The following is a 20,550-nucleotide window of genomic DNA, read 5'->3' as shown; positions in this document are numbered from 1 at the left end:
ACAAAAAAAGTAACTAAAATAGGAATGCATCAAAATTTGGATGACTATCTGAATAATTTACCCTTTAAAATTTTTAGAATTATTATTAAAAAATTAAAAGTATCAAATTAATATTTTAATTATAGTTTAGGAACTAAATTAATATTTTAATTATAGTTTAGGAACTAAATTAATTAACATATTACATTACTTATCCATCATGGGTAATAAAAATAAAATATTTCAATAACTTTAGTAATAATGAAATAACTTGAGTGATTTACCTTAAAAAAAAAATTGAAATGTCGTAATTTGATCTAGTCAAACTGTATGTGCTTAATTTCCACTGAAGGTACCCGCAACCATCCACATTCATTCTGTGTTTTCTTTTGCTGGTTCTTTGATTTCTAATCTAAAGTCTAACGGAGTCGAAGACAACAGTCCATATCCAATTCCACGCCTTACTGAATTTCTATTTCATATCGGCTAACGGCTTCTTCACTTCATTTTTGATTTCTTCTTGCTTGCTTCTTTCCTTTTACTATTTTCTTTTTTTACTCTGTCTGACAGTCATCTGTAACCCCAAAGCAAAAAAAAAAAAAATGGAAGCTATTGGTACTGGTGCTGCTGCCAATGTCTCTTCCGAGACTGCGAAAGGTATCTTCCACCAAGTTAAACGTCATATTAGATATGTAATCTTCTACCAGAAAATTGTTGACAAGTTCGAGCAGAAACACAGGACGTTGATTGCAAAAAGAACTAGTGTGCAGCAAGATGTTGATGTTGCAGAAAGGAACGGGGAGAAGATTAAAGCCGATGTCGTGGATTGGCGCCACAGAGTGGAGAAGGTTGTCACTGAACAGGAGAAGAAAGTGAAGGATCTTGAAGTCAAAGCAAAGACCAAGTGCTTCTTTGGCTTGTGTCCCAACATCAAGTCTCGCTACCAGCTTAGCAGGAAAGCAGAAGAAGCTGCTGCCACTTTTGATGAGCTTATCAAAGATTGCCAGTTTGAACGCGTGGGATACCCTGATGTTCCTGAACCCATAGTCCGTACAGACTTTGAGGCCTTTAAATCAAGAGAGGAGGTTTTCAATGGTATCATGGAGTCACTGAAAGATGCAACAACAAGCATGATTGGAGTGTACGGGATGGCTGGTGTGGGCAAAACATGGCTGGTCAAAGAAGTTGAGAGACAACTCCATGAGGTTAAGTTATTCGATTCAGTAGTTAGGACAACTGTATCTCGAAATCCTGACATTAAGGAAATCCAAGACCAAATGGCGTACTCATTGGATTTGAAGCTTGATGAAAACAGTCCGGTTGTAAGAGCCCGTAGATTGTATGAAAGTTTAAGGAAGGAGAAAAATGTTCTTATTATTTTGGATGATCTTTGGAAGAAACTGGATCTAGCGGAAGTCGGAATTCCATTTGGAAGTCAACACAAAGGATGCAAAATACTGTTGACCTCAAGATATCAAAATGTTCTAATCAATGGGATGGATGCTACAAAGACCTTTGCAATTGGTGATTTAGATGACGAAGAAGCTTGGGAGTTCTTTAAGAAGATGGCCGGGGACGGTGTTGAAAGTGATGAGGAGCTGCGATCTACAGCAATTGAGGTAGCCAAGAAATGTGCAAGATTACCGCTTGCCCTTGCAACTGTTGCAAGGGCGTTGCGAAAGAAACCTTTATTTGTTTGGAGGGATGCTTTACAACAATTACAGAGGCCTTACTTAGAAAAAAGCTCGGACGATATATCTGCTGAGGTCCATTCGGCTATTGAGTTGAGTATCAATCATTTATCGAGTGAAGACCTCAAGCAGATTTTCCTGCTTTGCAGTTTACTGCGTCGTGTCGTTGGGATTGAAGACTTGTTGAGATATGCTTTTGGTTTGGGTCTAATTAAGGGAGTCAACACCATGAAAGCAGCACGAGATAGACTGTTAAAAATGCTTAGTACCCTTAAAGAATCTTGTTTGTTGGTTGATAGTAAAAGTATCAATGAGGTGTCCTTTGATGTGCATGATCTTACTTATATTGTGGCCAAATCAATCGCTTCAAAGGACAATCAAGTGCTTGCTTTAACAGAGGAGGATGAGGATATTGTAACAGATTGGCCAAATGGAGAGTCAATGGAAGAGTGCAACAAGATTATTTTGCAGCATCCTAGTATCAACAAGCTTCCTGACCAGTTGAATTGTCCGCAGCTTTTTCTTTTCTTTTCTTTTTGTTAAGCAAGGATCTCTCCTTGACGTTGCCCGATAACTTCTTCACGGAAGCAAAAAATCTTCAAGTCTTAGATTTGACTTGCATGCATTTTTCTTCTTTACCTTCATCAATTGGTCTCCTAACTAGCCTCAGTACATTGTGCCTAGATCACTGCAAGTTGGGAGATAACCTAACCATTATTGGAGCGCTCAAGAACTTAAATGTGCTTAGCCTTTTTAAATCTGATATCAAAATTGTACCCAAGGAAATTGGGCAATTGTTGAAGCTAAAGTTGTTAGATGTGAGTGGTTGAACTAAACTCAAAACAATTTCAGCTGACGTGTTGCCAAGTTTGTCAAAATTAGAAGAATTATATATGGGTGGCACTTCTATTTAATGGGGACAACCCAATGCTAGTCTTGCTGAACTGAACACACTGTCTCATTTGTCCACTTTAGAAGTTCAAATTCCGGACGCCAAGGCTGCTCCAGAGGACTTCTTTCGAGAGTTGCAAAAGTTGGAAAGATACAAGATTTTCATAGGAAAGGAATGGGAGCGGTTTGGCAACTATCAATATTCAAGAACCTTAAAACTCAGATTAAAGACAAGCATTGATGATTTGGATCATGGAATTAAGAAGTTGGTAAAGAGAACTCAAGATTTAGAATTGGAAGAACTGAAAGGTGTGAAGATTGCACTGAATGAGTTAACAGATGAGGAAAGGGTATCACAATTGCAGAGGCTGCATATCCGAAATGGTTTGGATATTGAATCTATCATTAATGATAAAACTGAAATTCCTCAATTGCAGTCCTTGACATTGCAGGGCCTTCCTCAACTCGTTAGCTTTTGCTCTCAAGACAAAATCGATGCTACCTCATTGTCTCAACGTGAATTGCCACTTTTCGGAGAAAAGGTATGTATAATTCTTTATCTTTCTAGTTTTTCTTTCAAGGCTTTCTTTCATTTTTCTGAATCATGCCGTATTGCTCTTGTGTTGTTGTTCAGTTATGTGAGATTTTTTTTTCCTTTTTCTGATCATATGATGGGTTCTTCTGTCCCCAATCCTTTCAACATATTTTATATTTACTAGAAATTTTCTATTATATGTCACTTTTATTGGTTGGCAGACTTTGTTTTTTATTGTATTTGGTAATTGCAAAAACAGAATTATATATACATTTTTTTTTCCATATTGATTTGAAAGTAGAATTAATTGTGTTTATGGTTGTAGATATCGTTCCCTCTCTTGGAGAAATTGCACTTGTCATCGCTTAATGTTACAAGGGTATGGCACAATCAGTGTCAAATGTATCTTTCTGTACTCATGAGAAGTTAACCACATTGAAAATTGAGGATTGTGGAAACATCAAATACCTGTTACCATTTTCTATGGCTAAATATCTAGTTCATCTCAAATATTTTGAGATAACTAAGTGCAACTGCTTAGAGGAGATTATTTTTTGGGAGGATATAGAAGAAGAAACTCAGGCTACCATGACTTTATCATTATTTCCTCAGTTAAAGTCCTTAGAGCTAAAGGATCTTCAGCATTTGCGTGGATTTGGCTTCAATTCCCAAAATAAAGTTATTGAATTTCCGCTAATGAAGGCGATGACGATGTACAACTGTCCAAACTTGGAGAGCTTCATATGTAGATATTCAAGGGAAGGAAACCAACGAATCTCTAGTCAAAGTGATCTGTTTGACAATAAGGTTGGTTAATTCTTAATTTTTTGTTTTACTTATTTTTTCTTTGTTGACTTTGGGTTTAATGGTATACTGGAAAAAATTAAAAGGATAAAAAATTAAAGAGTAAAAAATTAGAAACCTGTAGTGTGGTAGATAAGAAAGATGAAAAAGATTGAAAATAAATTTTTTGAAAATTGCATATTTTTAGACTAACAAGTATCTCTTTTATTTTCCCAAAAGGAGCTGTTTTTTTTTTCACCAATCACACTCAAAAAAATGTATTTTTTTCACATTTCCAATCTCTCTTTGTATCCTTTCACTTTTTCACAAACCCACACAAAAAATGAAACAAACAGCTAGTTTCTAATTTCATTATATTGCCATGAGTGCAGGTTGCATTTCCCAGCTTGGAGGAAATGAGTATTTCCTACTTGAGAAAGATAAAGATGATATGGCAGAACCCACTCCCACCAAATTCATTTCCCAAACTACAACAATTGACAGTTAAAGGATGTGATAAGTTGTTAACCATTTTTCCATCTAATTTTTCATTTACAAAAATCCGTGCAATATCTGTTTCGGTCTGTCGAAGTTTGAAGAATGTATTTCCAGCCTCAATAGCCAAAGATCTACCACAGCTTGGTTATCTTGAAATACATGATTGTGGAGTGGAGGAGATCGTTTCCAAATTAGAGGAAGGATCAGATTCGGAAACGGCTGTCAATTTCGAGTTTGATAAACTATACGCCCTTGTACTTTGGAAGCTGCAAAAATTGAAATGTTTCTACCCTGGTAAGCATACCGCAAAGTGGCCAATGTTAAAAGAGTTGGTAGTAGGTGGGTGTAGGAAAATGAGAATATTTGGTACACAACTGAACACTAACAATAGACAACTTGAGTCCCCAATCCATCCACCACTTTTCTTGGTTGAAAAGGTATGAATCCTCTCACTCCCACTCTATATATTGAATTATTCTAAAAATTAATTGTTTTTACTCTAATTAACAAACAAAAGAACCCTAAATCATAAATCCAGCCATGAACTCTAAAATCTAAAATCTTATATTAGTCTCTAAACCATCAATCTTAATTTACTATTAATATTGGTTATTTTTCATTTAATTAATTAACACAAAATTTATGATAATTAAGGTTGAAATATTATTTAGAAAAATTAATTTACTGAAGAAGAGAGTATTAAGAATTTTTTGAAAATATATGATGTTTCTTTTGACCATTAGTAATTCCTAATTAGAAGATGAACATATTGACTCCAAAATTGTTTTTTGATTGGTTTTCAGGTCATCCCTAAACTACAACTTTTGATATTAGATAGTGATTATATTGCAATGATAAGTGATAGTCAATTTTCAAGCAGCCTTTTTCATGGAATGAAATCTTTTCGTGTGGTTGGCCACGGTGCTGAATCAAATGATTTTCGAATTTCTTTCCTTGAGAGATTCTACACTCTTGAAAACCTTACCATCTCTTATTATGAAATAAAAGAGCTATTTTGTACCGAAGGAGATACCGGTAATGAGGAGATGTATGCTGGGACTTTGTCAACAATTAGAAACTTAAAATTGGAAGCTTTTAATAATCTAAAAGATTATTTATGGAAGCAAGACGTACAGGTAGACCATATTCTACCCAAACTTGAGACTCTTCAAGTTCACTTTTGTTGCAATTTGATCTGCTTAGGATCATCCTCGGCATCATTTCAAAATCTCACCACATTGGATGTGCAGTTTTGCGAAACAATGGAATACTTAGATACATGTTTAGCAATCCAAGGTATGGCCCAACTCAAGAAGTTGATGGTAAGAGACTGCATTTCAATGACAGAAATAGTTGCAACTGAGGGAGATGAAGCAACTTGTGACATTATTTTCAGCAGGTTGAAAAGTTTGGAACTTGTGAATCTACCACGACTTAAGAACTTTTGTTCAGGCAACCACACATTTGGATTCCCATGTTTAGAGGAATTAATAGTGAGTGGTTGCCCTGAATTGGAGATATTTTGTAAGGGAGTTTTAACTAATCCACCATTATTGCAAGAAGTAGAATGTGGAAAAGATAATGGACATTGGTGTAGTGACCTTAACAACACTATCCAAGAAATGTATTCAATAAAGGTATTATTGTATATTACTTTAATTTAGCTTTGGTTATTCTAGCTTATTCCATAATATCATTCTTTCTTCCATATGGTTTGGGCTGGCTTCGTTATAACCTTATGAACTTTAATCCTTGTTTCTTTGTTGGATTTTGTAGGCTGGGTTCCAAGCTATCGAGTATTTAGTCCTCTCTGAATTTTCCAGTTCAATTGAAATATGGAGGGAGAACATTCATGGAGGTTTAGATTTGAAGAAACTTAAGGTTTTAGAAGTTTATGAGTGTAATAGCATGACATACATTTTTAGCGTATCCATGGCTTTAGATCTTGCGCAACTAGAATACATAAAAGTGAAAAAATGCCCTATGATGGAGCATATTATCAAAGAAGGAGCAGAGGAAACTGAAATGGCTACACTCTTGTTACCCATGCTTGATAAGATAAGACTTGAGTCATGTTCGAGGTTGACAAGTTTTTGTATGGGAAGTATTTCCCTGCAGTGTCCATCTTTGCATAAAATTGCGGTAGATGATTGCCCAAAGATGTATGCAATGGCTTCGACAAGGGAGCAAGAGGATATAGAGGTAGTTGGCAGAGAAAAGACACCCTTTTTCAATCACAAGGTTAGTCTCTTCTCTTTTGTTTAGTGTTTTAACTTTTTAATTTATTTGGGTGAAAACTTAAATTAAATTACATAATTTCTAAGGATAGAAACTAAAAATGTCTTATGTTAAAAATTGTTGTAATTGAATGTTATAACTAATATTGTAAAAGTATGTTATGACAATGCAAAAATGTAATATTTAATAGTAAAGCATAAATGGTAATGGAGACTAGAGATTGTTTATACAGTTCAGTTAAGCAACCTACGTCTTCGGCTTTGATCGGAAGAATGAAATCACCATACAAACTCTCAGCACAACACTTGTTAACAACCCAATCAACCCAAGCTCACGTAGGGTAATTACAGCCTTAATGTCATACAGTTTGTTTGCACTCACTTTCCACTCCAATCCTTCCGTCCTACAGAGGCTTAGAAAACACACTCCCAGAGTTTGAAAAATCAGACTCTACTCAAAGGTTCCTGATTTCTAATGGAATAGTACTTCACTCAGCATTAAACTCTGAAGGCCTAAATCCATTAATCACTTATTTATCCTCAATTATCGCAGCTTATGGTTCACTTTTACAAGATTATCCCATACTTGATGCTCAATCTCGAAATAAATACCAATTAATAATATAATTTTATGAAAAAAATTGTAAACATTTAGAAATAAAGTGTATTTCTAATAGAAATCAGCTAATATGAGGAACATTTAGAATTTGCATTTTGAAAATTGTGTATTTCTCCATTTCAATTTCTAGAATTCTTTGAGCTGTGAAATAAGAACTTCATTCCTTAAGAAAGGAAAAACCCAGGGCAATGGCTTAAAGATATAAGTTATCCAACAATTAATTAAAAATAGAAAAAAAGTCCAACCATTAATTAAAAATTAAGTTGAACTTGAAATTTAACAATCACATTAATTAACGAGTGTATGTCTTTATCATCACAAGCATGCATTTCATGCACTGAGGATTGTGTCTGCAGGTTTTGTGTGCCAACTTGTGGCGCTTGGAACTATCATCAACTAACATAAAAAAATTATGGCCTGATAAACCAGACAGTGCTATATCCTTTAATGTTCTCAACTTAGAAATCTTAAGTGTGAACGGTTGCCATAATTTGGAATATATATTCCCATCCTTTTTAGTCAGAACTTTTGAGGGGCTCCGTCAACTTAGCCTTCTTGATTGCGAGAAGTTGGAAGAAATAATCTTTACAGATGGATTAGCAACCGTAGCAGAAGAAGGGATACCTCAGACTTACTTGTTCAGTAAGCTACAAAAACTGGAGCTCAATAGGCTTCCAAAACTAAGGACATTCTGCCATCAAGAAAACTCAGAGACCAATACACTGTTCAGCCAAAAGGTGATATTCTTCTTTTGTTTTCATGTAGTAATTTTACTTTTCATATCTAAGTAGAATTCTAACTTATTTTCCTCATTAACAACGTAAATAATTCCCGCAGGTTGCGTTTCCTAGCTTGGACGATTTGAGAATTGTAGGCGTCGGAAAGTGTAGAAAGATATGGCAAGATAAACTCACTACGGATTCATTTCATGAATTAACCTTGCTTTTGGTGGAACACTGTGACAAACTTTCGAGAGTTTTACCATTTGATATGGTGGAAAGACTTGAAAAACTAAAAATTCTGGAAATATCGGAATGTGAGTCGGTAGAAGAAATAATCGGACTCGCTGACGATCATGGACACAACTCAAATGAATCAATTGAGCTCAAATCAACCACCAAGTTTGTGTTTCCTAAAATAAGACAGCTGATACTTCGTAAGCTACCCAAATTGAAGGGTTTCTACTCCAAGGTGCATACTACAGATTGGCCATTATTAAAACAATTGGAGGTGCATGAATGCAGCAAGGTGGAGACATTCGCTGGGGAGTATATCAACTTCAGAGAAACACAAGGAGAGAGCCAACCCGTTATCTCTGTTCATCAACCCCTATTTTGGGTCACTAAGGTAAGATCTCATAAAAGAAACTAAATAAATGATCGACCTAAACGGATTTGCATATTCTATCAATCACTTTAGAAGATTTGCTTTTATTTAACATATATATGTTTCTAACTTTATCAGGAAACATTCCCCAATTTAGAAGAATTACTTTTGATTGGGAATGGCAATATAAAGGTATGGCATGGACAAGGAGCAGATCCGAAACAATATTGTCCCAAACTAAGAAAGTTTGATTGTCCTGAAACATGAGTTACTATCTCAGATTGTTTCATTTAATCATTACCAAATCTTGAATACCTTTATTTTGGAAAAGGACTACCTTCAATGAATTATTGACATGTGAAGGAGCAAGAGATGAAAACGAGCATGCAGGAACACTTGCTTGCTTGAAGGTTAATTATGAGATTTGTGTCCAAAGAAGAAAATTTTCACAAGGGGACAGTTAAGGACACCAATGGTGCTTGGAGCACAAAATACTAAAGGCGAATATGTAGGGCGTTGGGAAGGCAACCTTAATGCCACCACTCGGCAGTTGTTTATAGAAAAGGTATGCCTAAATTTAAAATAATTGTATGTTGGTTTAAATGGATTAATGCTCACCTTTGAAACTTTTATAACGGCTTAAGGGATTAATACTCACACTTGCTACCCTATAATTTATAATTATATATTTTTATGGTTAAAATATGTCAGAAGTTCATGAACTCTTTAAAAATTTGAAATTTAGTCCTTGTACCTTTATTTTCAAGAATTTAGTCATCTACTTTTTATATTTCAAAAATTCAGATCTAATTGTTAACATTGATAGCTTTTTTTATTTTGTTGGTGTAACATTTTGAAATTTTAAAAAAATACTCACGACATTTGTAAACTTACAATGAACTTGAATTTAACAAAATAATTTTAATAGTGTTAATAGTTAACCTAAATTTTGAAATCTAAAAAGTGGAGGAACTAAATTCCTAAGAACAAAAATGTAAAGACTAAATTTCAAATTTACAAAGAGTGCAGGGACTTGAAAGTTCATCAATGAGTTTGCATACAAGTTTACCGCAAAGGCTGCAAAATTTACACGTTTTCATTTATGAATAACACACCTATTTGTATGAGATACATGATCGAAATGAAGCTGAATATTAAGATATTGAATCATTTCAAGGTTTGGAGCTTACCAAATAGTGACAGAATTAAACATTCCCTTTGAGAAATCGAATGCCCACTTCTTTTTTCCATATTTTCTAGGAAACCAAAGTACTTAAAAGTTTTGTTATTCGGAGATCAAATTATAAGGTTTTTTCTGCTACATAGGGGAATTATGAAAAGAAGGGGAGTTGGAATTGGGATAGGTAAGGGAGGTGGGAGGTGGGAGGTGGGAGGTAGGGAAGATTAAATTATTTCTAATTGCGTTATTTGTGGTGTTTGCAGATGGGAGATCCGCTGGTGAATGATAATCAATAGAAACATTTTTCTAAGGTAAATAAATCAATATTTAACTCTTTTTTTCCTTCTTTCAATTTGTATTTGTTGTTGATGGTGTCAAAAAGAATGCGAAGATTAGGTTCCACGATAAATTTTGATTTAAATTTTCCAATATCGTAACCAAGAACTGTTTTCTTTGGATATGTATAGGTCATTCATCGTTTTACTACCCTTGTCTCTGAAGTGCTTTGTGAATAAGGGACATTCTCCACTTTGACATCAGAAGCTGCTTGTTAACAATTGTGAGGTGAGATTTCAAAAATCTTTTGAGTAAAAATAAACTCTACTTCTTTCCCTAGTTAAACTCTTATAAGTAAATTGATAAGTTTTTCCCTCAAATACTACTTTTGTTACAACAGAATTAGTGAGTTGTACTTATTTAATTGAGAATGAACATTGTGAAGGGTTGAGAAAATGATTTAAGAGGAAAAAAGGCCAATCTTATGACCACTAGTGGCACTGACATTATTTTCTTGGGATAGAAAGAAACAGCTCAGAGATTTGCTTTCCAATTCTTTCCATTGGAAGGTGGTATCCCATTTTTGTTTCTTGTATCATTGCTTTCTTTCGTTTTTTTTTTTTTGTTCATTTTTCTTTGATATTTGATTCCCTATTCTTGTTGTACTACTTGGTTTTCTCTGGCAAACTAACCTTACTTAGAGGAACATAGCAGCATGGGTGTGGAAAACTGGAGAAAGATAAGGCACAACCAATCAACTAACTGTGTGAGTCTATAGCTTACCTATGTGTTTGATTGAAGGGAAAAAACAGAACTTTGGAATACTTTTTTCCATTTTTATATAAGGGGATGAATGATGAAATTACAGTGGATGCAAAAAATAAACATGCCAACAATTTACATGCACTCATGCAATGACAATCACTCAATCCATTACTATGGAAAGAGCCTTAAATTTTTATTTTCCTAAACTTATTACATCCTTCAACTTTATAGGCTATTCATATTGAAGAGTTTCAGCTCGAGGATAAATGCTACGGAAAGGCCAAAATTGAAGGAAAAGTGGAGATAATTTGCTTTAGAAAAGTATGAGTTTCAAAGAATCACAAACATGATTGTGTTTCATAAGGTATGAGTGTTAAAAATATCCTGCTTTTAGTAATAAGCTTAAGCATAAAATGTAGTTTAATGGCAGAAATTGATTATTTCGCTTATCATTTTGGCGCAGTTGCTTTATAAAGAGTTATGGAAGATGCCCTTTCATTGCAGGTTGTATTGCTCTCTACTAGAGTATGTTGTTGCCGGTTAGTTGCAGCCATATTCATTGATCTAATATGAATTATTGGTAAATTTTACTTTAATATGACTCAATTTCATAATATCAATTTACAAACAATCAATTTAACATTTTATAGAATTAAACATTCCCTTTGAGAAATTGAATTAAACCTATTTGGAGATTAATTATAAGGTCTTTTCTGCTACATAGGGGAAGTATGAAAAGAAGGGGAGTTGGAATCGGGATAGGTAAGGGAGGTGGTAGTTGGGGAAGATTAAATTGTTTCTAATTGAGTTATTTGTAGTGTTTGTAGATGGGAGATTCATTGGTGAATGATAATCGATAAAGACATTTTTTCAAGGTAAATAAATCAATATTTAACTCTCTTTTTTTTCTTTCTTTGAGTTTGTATTTTTTGTTGATAGTGTCAAAAAGAATGCGAAGATTAGGTTACACAATAAATTTTTATTTATCTTTTCCAAAATCGTAATCAAGAATTGTGTTCTTTGAATATCTATAGGTCATTCATCGTTTTGCACCTCTATATGCACCTCCACATATTTGAACCCTTGTCTTTGAAGTGCACCATGAAGAAGGGATGTTCTCTACTTTGACATTAGAAATCGCTTTTTAACAGTTATGAGCTGAGATTCCAAAAGCCTTTTGAGTAAAAATAAACTTAATTCCTTCTATTGATGTTGTGAATATAATTAGATAAGTAGCGTTAGAGTTTATATTAAACTCTCCTTTCCCTGGTTAAACTCTTATAACTAGTAAATATGTAGGATATTCTCATGAGCAAATTGATAAGTTTTTCCCTCAATTACTACTTGAATTAGTGAGTTATACTTGTATTTAATTTAGAGTGAACATTGTGAAGAGTTGAGAAAATGATTTAAGAGGACAAAGGCCAATATTATGATCACTAGTGGCACTGGCATAATTGTCTTGGGATAGAAAGAAACAGCTCAAAGATTTGCTTTCCAACTCTTTCCATTGAAAGGTGATATCTCATCCTTGTTTTCTTGTATCATTGCTTTCTTTCATGTTTTTTTTTGGGTTTAATTTTCTTAAATATTTGATTCCTATTCTTGTTGTTCTACTTGTTTTTGTCTAGTAAACTAACCGTGCTTAAATATATTTTAATAAGATACAATTAATTGATCAATCATTCTTTAAAAAATTAATTATTCATTCACTTATATCTTTAAAAAAACTAATTACTAAAATCAATTCTATTCATTTTGGAGTTACCTTTATATAAAGAGAGAAATATTTTGATGAATTTCCCAATTTTCTCGACTTTTCTTCGTATTTCTTTATTTATCCATTTTATTTAGTTATTAAATCATTAATGGTAATGATTTAATTTTAAAACTTTAATCTAATGGCTCATATTTTGTTTTTCTTTATGGTTTAATTACAGTAAAGTTATTTTTTCACTTAATGGCAAATTATACTTAAGTTCCTTTCACTTAATACCCTAATTTTTTAATTCTAAATATCAATATATTTTCAATTTCATTTTACATAAAATAGTTAATTACTACTCTTATAATGTTTCTTTTATAAGCTCTTCACATTTTATTCCTCACACTTTTTGCAAAAATTCAATTGAATCCTTCTCAAAAATTGCTATTTATACTTTTTCATTCTGGTGTCCAATTTCACTCTATTTATACCACTCAATTAATAATTCTTACCCTCTTTTTAAAATTTAACTATTTATATCCTCTTGAATAATTGAATGATAAAATTTCATATTCATAGTATATAGTAAATTTTATAAATAATTATAAAATAGTAATATATGATGAATAATATAATAAATTATTGATAAATCTATAAGCCATTGATTGAGTTAGTGTTATGAGTTAATTGAACACCAAATTAACAAAAACAATTACGAAAATTAAAATAAATTATATTATTTGAGGGTGTTTTAATCGTTTTATTTTAATAAAATATAAATATCTTCTTTACAATAATTTTGTTATGAACTTGTTCTAATACCTTTAGTTTACTTATTTTAATTTATGTCAATTTCCTATTAATGAATAATGAATAAAAAGATTTCAAATGAAACATAAATTTCCATTATTCATTATTTCTCTCCTTAAATTGAATACCAGGTTAATAAAGTAATTAACATTTAAAAGTTTAAAGAAATTACGAAATTATTCTGTCGAAACCATTTTTAAATTGAGTTTTGGAAAATGGGAATCGACTTTAAGAAAAATGAAAACGGGAGTCACCACCAATCTTTTTAGGTGTGATTGGATCACCTTATAAAATGTTTTGTTTTAAAACATTAATTTTGGTCTATGAAAGCCGAGAAAATGGATTCGGGAGTCGGTTACGTACGAGGAAGGGTTAGCACCCTCGTAACGCCCAAAAATTGGTACCTAATTGATTATCAAGTGTCTTTAATGTCGGAAATTTGAAAGTTTTAAGATGCAAACCTCTTTTAATTAGAATGTCTCAATTTTGAAAATTAAGGCTCACTTATTTCAAACGAGTCAAAACATCACATTCAGTAAGTTAGGACGCAACATTTTAAAACCTTCGAAACTAAGCTCGTCTTTCGAAAATTTCTATCTCGAAACAACAAAACGCCATATCAGTAAGTTAGGACACTATGTTTTGAAATCTCGAAATAATTGTTTAAGTTTTGAAAACTCAAAATCACTTAGAAGGGTGCTTGACTATTCGAATTCAACGAGAAAAGTCGTAACCCAGTAAGTTAAGGCACTACCTTTTTCAAAGTTTCCAAACATCAAGCATTGTCTTTTATTTTTTTTTAAAAAACTTTGGAATATTATTTTAAATGAAGTTTTAGGATGACATATTAATGCATCATGAAGCATAGATGTACAAAATATTCTAACATTTCCATACAAACATAAATAATATCATTAAGACAAAACTAAATAACATGAACATACGTTTTAAAAAAAATCATGCTAAGGTAAATATAAGATAATAAACAAATAAAAACATGAGTAAACTAAAAGAAAAACATAATACATGCAAAAATTATACAATAATATATATCATAAAATAGCACATAAAAGAAATAATTAAACATAGCATATAAAAAATAAAACTATGCACAAATAAGATAAATGACATACACTAAAAAATGAATAAATAGAACATTTACAAATTATAAAAATATAATGCAAGTAGTTCAAAATACATGAAATGATAATATAATATATATACATGCATAGAAAATATATATTTGAAAATAAACTATATAAAAGGTTAAATATTATAATATATAAAATACATAATCAAATGTATAAAAGATAGGAATAAATATACATATTTGAAAAATGAAGAAATTAAAATAAAAAAAAGGTTGAAAAACTAAGATAGACGAAGAATAAAATAAAAATAAACCACAGAGAGTAAGAACGCAAGAGGGAGAGAAATTTGATTGAATGCTCTCAAGAATTCTTATTGCTTCCCAAAACTCAAGTGATTTACAATGAAGGGAGAGACCTCTATTTATATTTGAGCCTCCCCAAATCTAACGGTACAGATCAATTACATCAACGGTTAAGATTAAAGGATATCTACAAATTAAATCTCCAAGATTACAAGATCATATCTTCAAGATTGCATATCATATCTAAGATTGCATATCATATCTAAGATTGTATCATATCTAAGATTGCATATCATATCTATTGCATATCCTTAAAGATTATATTTCCATATGAGTCAAGTTTATAGATGGACCTTAAATCTTTTCAAGTAATGGGCCATTCCGATTGGGTCAAATTATATGTTTGTAATTTTGTACTGGACTTGGACTTTGTTTTATTTTTATTTTTTGGGGTTTATTATTTTAAATACTAAAATGGGCGGGCAAAATTGAGTGTCTCATACTACCCTCTTTGCTCATTCATTGTAATGTAAATAGAGCAAAGACTATAAAGGACCAATTTTGCCCGGGCTCGCCGAGTCTTGAGTTCTTGATCCTTGATCTTCTTTAAATGGCCTCTTGACGGCTTCAATCTGCTTCACTGCAACTCAGGAAGGCGGTATCTGCTATCTTTGATTTGCTCCCTATCTAATACAGAGACGCCAAATCTATTATCTTCGATCTGCTCCCCGTCTAATACAGAGACGCCAAATTTGCTTCTTCAATCTGCTCCTTGCAAACTCATGACTGTCATGTTGATATCTTCGATCTGCTCTCCGTCGAACACAGAGACTCCAAATTTGCTTATTCGATTTGTTCCCTGACAATACAGAGATGCCAAATCATTTTAGATTTGCTTCAGCGTAAACACGTGAAGGAACAAATCGAAGGCCAAATTTGCTATGCCTTCGATTTGTTCCTTGTAAACACAAGGATGCCAAATCATCTTGGATCTGCTTCAGTATAAACATCTGAAGGTTAGATCTGTTATGTGTCTGCTCTCCGTCGAATATGGAGACGCCAGATCTGTTATCTTGGATCTGCTTTGATGTGAAAACATCTGAAAGTCAGATCTGCTATGTCTTCGATTTGCTCCTTGTAAACACAAGAATGCCAAATCATCTTGGATCTGCTTCAGTAAAAACATCCGAAGGTTAGATCTACTATGTATCTGCTCTCCGTTTAAATATGGAGATGCCAGATCTGTTATCTAGGATCTGCTTTGATGTGAGAACATTCGAAAGTCAGATCTGCTATGTCTTCGATTTGCTCTCCGTCGAAGATAGAGAAGCCAAATCTTATTATCTTGGATCTGCTTTAGTGTAAACACGTGAAGGCCAGATCTGCTATGCTTTGGTCTGTTACCCTACTGCTTAGGGGGTTAAGGCGCGATTTCGATCTGCTCCACTACTGCTTAGGGAGATAAGATCTGTAAATTTAACCTGTTACCCTACTGCTTAGGGGATTAAGGCGAGTCTTCGATCTGCTCCACTACTGTTTAGGGAGATAAGATCTTCAAATTTAACCTGTTACCCTACTGCTTAGGGGATTAAGGCGCTGAATTTTGTAATTTTCAATCAATCTTTCTACATTGTCCACTGGGGAATCCACATGTAGAATTGATTTCCTGGAATTTATGCTTATGCCAAATAATTAAGATGACATGATCGAAATGAGTCAAATGCTCTTAATTAGACATATTATGATGCAAAATGTTTATGAAAATAACTCATATTTCGGACATCATCACTCATTCATCTATCAAGCTTTCCACCTCGTTCTTCTCGACATATCAATTTGGTCTCTGAATGTTACGACCCACTGAAGATGTTTATGAAATGATCCTTTCTTAAGATCAATATTGCTTAAAACGTCCAACCACCTTTTGGACTGAAGAAGAAAATCTCTCGAGTATCTCCAACCCATACATATGAGAATTCCTTAAACAATTGTCTTGTTTCAGTTTCTTGTATTATCTAGAAATTTCCAGAGTAATATGCAAAACTTCATTTGTGAAGATATTTTAGTTCATCTATCATTATTCAATGCAACATGCTTTATGAATAATGGGAGATAAATAAATTGATCTTGAGGATAATTAGATTTGGACAAATTATTGGAAGGAATGCAAAAAGATTAACCTGAGAACATATCTTTGCGAAGAAAAAGAATCCAAAGATAGTAAATAGGACAGAAATCAGATGCCCCAGATATCGCCGCTTGAGCGTTTATACACCAGCTCCATGAAGACTTTCTTGAGTTTAACATGTATTTAAAAGATCCAAAGTAATTCGTTAATGCCTTGATATGTAACATACTTCACTTCTTGTCGGATCCGGTATAGCAAGGTCACTGCATGACTTTCCAAATTTGAGCTGCCCTTTTGGGTTTTCAACTCAAAACCCCTTTGGTCTTAAGGCGCCCTTTGCGGGTTTTCACCTTGACCTTTCCATTTTTTCTTTTTTCTTTTTTCTTTTTATTTTTTTCCTCTTTTTCTTTTCTTTTTTCTTTTTTTTTGAAATAAAAGTCCCAAAGTGCCCTTTGTGGGTTTTCACCTTGACTTCCCTTCTCCTTCAGACAAAGTACTCCTTGACCGAGTCCGAATTCACTGGATCAGATAAATTATTCCTATCCATTTCTTGTCAAAATCAGTGCACCTCTAGAGAAAGCCCTCTTCGCAACATATGGCCCTTCCCAATTCGGCATCATTTTGCATGGGAAGGATCTCTTTCAGCACAAGGTTTCCTCTATGAAATTCTTTTGGACGAACCTTCTTTGTTATAAATCTGTGTCATCCATTCTTGGTACATTGGCTTAGGATGAATACTTTCAAGTTAAGTTTACTAGAGGTATTCAATTCTTGATTCCATCAAAGCTTGGAGGAAAAATCTTGATTCATAAACCTATGAGAAAGGGATTGCCCCAGCAGCAGTCCTGGTTGTTGTTTGTCAAACCCTACAAAAAGATAGTTCAATGATTCTCAGCAGACAAGAATGAAGTTGCTGAATTTATCCTTCAACCTGGAAAGCTGAGGTACAAAGATTACTCCCAGAGCATACATCCCACCATGACTCGATAATGTTTCTGAAGCATCCCTAATTTTCATAAATTGCCCCCAATTGTGAAGCTGCCAAATGAGCGTAGCAAATAGGAGCCACAACAAATATGGCTGTGGTGCTCCTTTGATACATATAGGATAGAGAATGAACAAACTCTTGTAGATCATCAGCCAAAAACCCAGCCTGGTCTAAGAGAACATGATAGTGGGTCTGCCTCGTGATTCTGATCATTCCAGCATGGGTACCAAGGTAAAAATCATTGTTCTTTGGATGGCATACTTTGTTGTCAATGACAGTACCATGTAGCACATTGTCAGGAGATCCCTGCTGAAAAATTTGGTATGATGATTTTTCGTACAACAATAACCACAATCTTTAGGGTTCCACTTCTCGTCAAGGAACTTGCAAGCCTCAATAACTTGATCAAAACTTGATTGAATTGAGACTCGCTAACCCCATCCCTTAAAATAATGATTTAATCAGGTTTCCTCTTCCCTGAACTTGTATAGAAGTCTAAGAGAGCTTCCTTCATAATACCGTCATCCACTTTGTCAGAAATTGGTTTTGAAGAAAGAATCTATCATTTTAAGCTTCAGAGACTGTGTACGGCCTGATGCCCCATAGCTGGAAATCAATGGCCACCGCCTGGAGCTAACCATCGCAGACTATTGACGACATATCGATCGCTTCGGAAAAGCCAAACAATACACCCATTCCAAGGATGATGGTTGGAAACTTTGAAACAACTGGAATTGAAGGTGTTTGCCCAGTAGTAAGCATAGAGAGTATCTGGTAGTTTCTTATGCCAATTTTACCAGTCTCGGCCATCTTTCGTAATTTGTTCTTTTCTTCTTTTCTTTTCTTTTGGCAACCTTTGTTGTCTTGTGGTATGGCGCATTATCTTTGAAAAGATGTAAACTTTTGGCATTGTGCAGTTATATATAATCTTTTTTTTTTGAAATGGATGACTTTTGACTTTGTAATATTGGCATATGAAGCTATCTCCCCCTCTTAATGGAGTAGTTAACGTCGACAAAGATGAGTTATTGTCAGCTTGAAACTTTTGACGAGCTCGGGCCCATAACATACATGCCCCATAAGTCTTGACTCCTTTAAATTTGGCATTCATTGTACAACTAATGCGATCCCTTTCCATGGTGGACCAACAGTGCCCCAAAACCTCATGTTTATCCTGGCAATTGCAAATCCTCCTACATGCGTCTTTGGACCACATTTTTGAATTCCCATAATAGTCTCAACAAGGTCTTGTTTTGTCTTCTCAGCTAATTCTAATTTCGCAATCTTTCCTTCCTCTAAGGCTATATTTCCTACCACCACTTCATGGGGTAAAAACCATTTTCAACAAATTCAGAAACAAGTCACAATTTCTGTCACCTTCAAAGTACTGAGATTCTTCTAAACACATATTGCACTCAAAAGGAACTCTGAATCTGTAGTATCGTTGCTCGTGTCATTGATATCCAGGGATCTATGATAGGCACACAAAAGAATATACAAGGAATAAATGAATTCAAGAATGACTATTTACATGAAATAAAAATTTATAAAGAATGTCAAAGGTCAAAAGAATCAGAATGAAAGAATATTTACTCGGATAAATAATAAAAGTATGTTTTATTGAAAATAAAAATGTCTGAACATGAGCCCACTTCTCAAAAGAAATCTTATTACTCCTAGGCTTTAGAGCAACAAGAGTGTTCTGAATATTACTCCGTAAAATTTCTAAAGGTTACAGGAAGTTCTTCTGCAGTCCAATTGTTTAAAGAACTTCCCGGTTCGTAAGGGCGAATGCCCTTAAGGTTTCTTTGTTCAGTCCCTTCCTCGTGTATGACATTGATGGGATGATTTTCATTTCCAAACACCCCCTTCTCTGGGTAAGCTATCCCTCCTGACACAAAAGTCGGGGATATGTAAGGGAACATCGTTAATTCCCATTCAACTTCTTTTTCACTTAGCCGTAACCCTCTTATCTCTCTCTTTTTTTCTTTCTCTTTTTAATAACTTTAACTAATTATGGTCTTTTTATAATTTTGAATGCAAATGATGCAATGAAATGCTATAAGATGCAAATGAATGCAAAAGGTATCGATCTCGATTCAATCTCATTTAGAAAACTTTATTTAGAAAAAGAATATCTTTACATATAAATGGATTATAAATATACTTTCGCCCTAAGGCCTAAAGTTTTAACAACAAAACAAACTCTTGGCCACGATCAGATTGTAACTCATATTGGTGCTCAATATGTCAGCCTGTGCTGCCAATGTCTGTAAATAATCAGCTGCCTCCTGAGTTTGAGCTACGACCTCACCTGTGGGGTAATCCGTGTAGCTAAGGGCACCTCCTCCAATACCTGTGAAGTTGTTCTGATTATTTTGAGATAGATTAGCGAACAGGTAGGTATCCCGTTCTGCAGTGTGCTACCTTAAAATAATATCCTATATCATCAATGTTTCTTGAGAGCTTTCAGATTTCTACCTACGCAGAGTATCCTGCCTCGGTACCTTCGTAGCATAGCTAATCTCTAAAGGTCTTTGTATGATACAGTTTTCTTTAATCTCTTTCTTTCACGCTTACTTGAGCTATCCAGGCCATCGGGGCTTGCATTTCTATTGTTTCTGATAAATACAACTGTAAACTCAAGCTTGTTGTTTGGTAACGGTCCTATAGTAAACGAGCTTTTTACCATCATAGGTAAAATTCTTTCCATCCAACTCATTTTTGTAGGTTTCATGCACTCTAT

At 33.9% G+C, this 20,550-nt stretch overlaps 1 protein-coding gene and 1 pseudogene across 1 annotated transcript; one reads left to right on the top strand and one right to left on the bottom strand.

Moving 5' to 3' along the window:
* Positions 1-231: 231 nt before the first annotated feature.
* Positions 232-12,117, top strand: LOC108471716 (uncharacterized). Its single transcript, XM_053021363.1, is given in 17 exon segments — positions 232-2,204; positions 2,207-2,495; positions 2,646-3,103; positions 3,466-3,903; positions 4,272-4,814; positions 5,181-6,014; positions 6,154-6,618; positions 7,590-7,970; positions 8,071-8,580; positions 8,698-9,124; positions 10,003-10,050; positions 10,207-10,303; positions 10,461-10,781; positions 11,012-11,144; positions 11,244-11,319; positions 11,599-11,655; positions 11,815-12,117. Coding segments are annotated over 10 exon segments (5,670 nt in total). The 5' UTR covers positions 232-581; the 3' UTR covers positions 8,827-9,124; positions 10,003-10,050; positions 10,207-10,303; positions 10,461-10,781; positions 11,012-11,144; positions 11,244-11,319; positions 11,599-11,655; positions 11,815-12,117.
* A 5,620-nt stretch (positions 12,118-17,737) lies between these two features.
* LOC108471717 (protein argonaute 4-like) lies at positions 17,738-18,566 on the bottom strand (annotated as a pseudogene).
* Between the last annotated feature and the right edge of the window lie 1,984 nt (positions 18,567-20,550).

The sequence above is a fragment of the Gossypium arboreum genome, chromosome 11, assembly GCF_025698485.1.
Source record: "Gossypium arboreum isolate Shixiya-1 chromosome 11, ASM2569848v2, whole genome shotgun sequence".
Classification (NCBI taxonomy): domain Eukaryota; kingdom Viridiplantae; phylum Streptophyta; class Magnoliopsida; order Malvales; family Malvaceae; genus Gossypium; species Gossypium arboreum.
The sequence above is the reverse complement of the archived record's forward strand: the minus strand, read 5'-3'. Positions and strand labels throughout refer to the sequence as shown.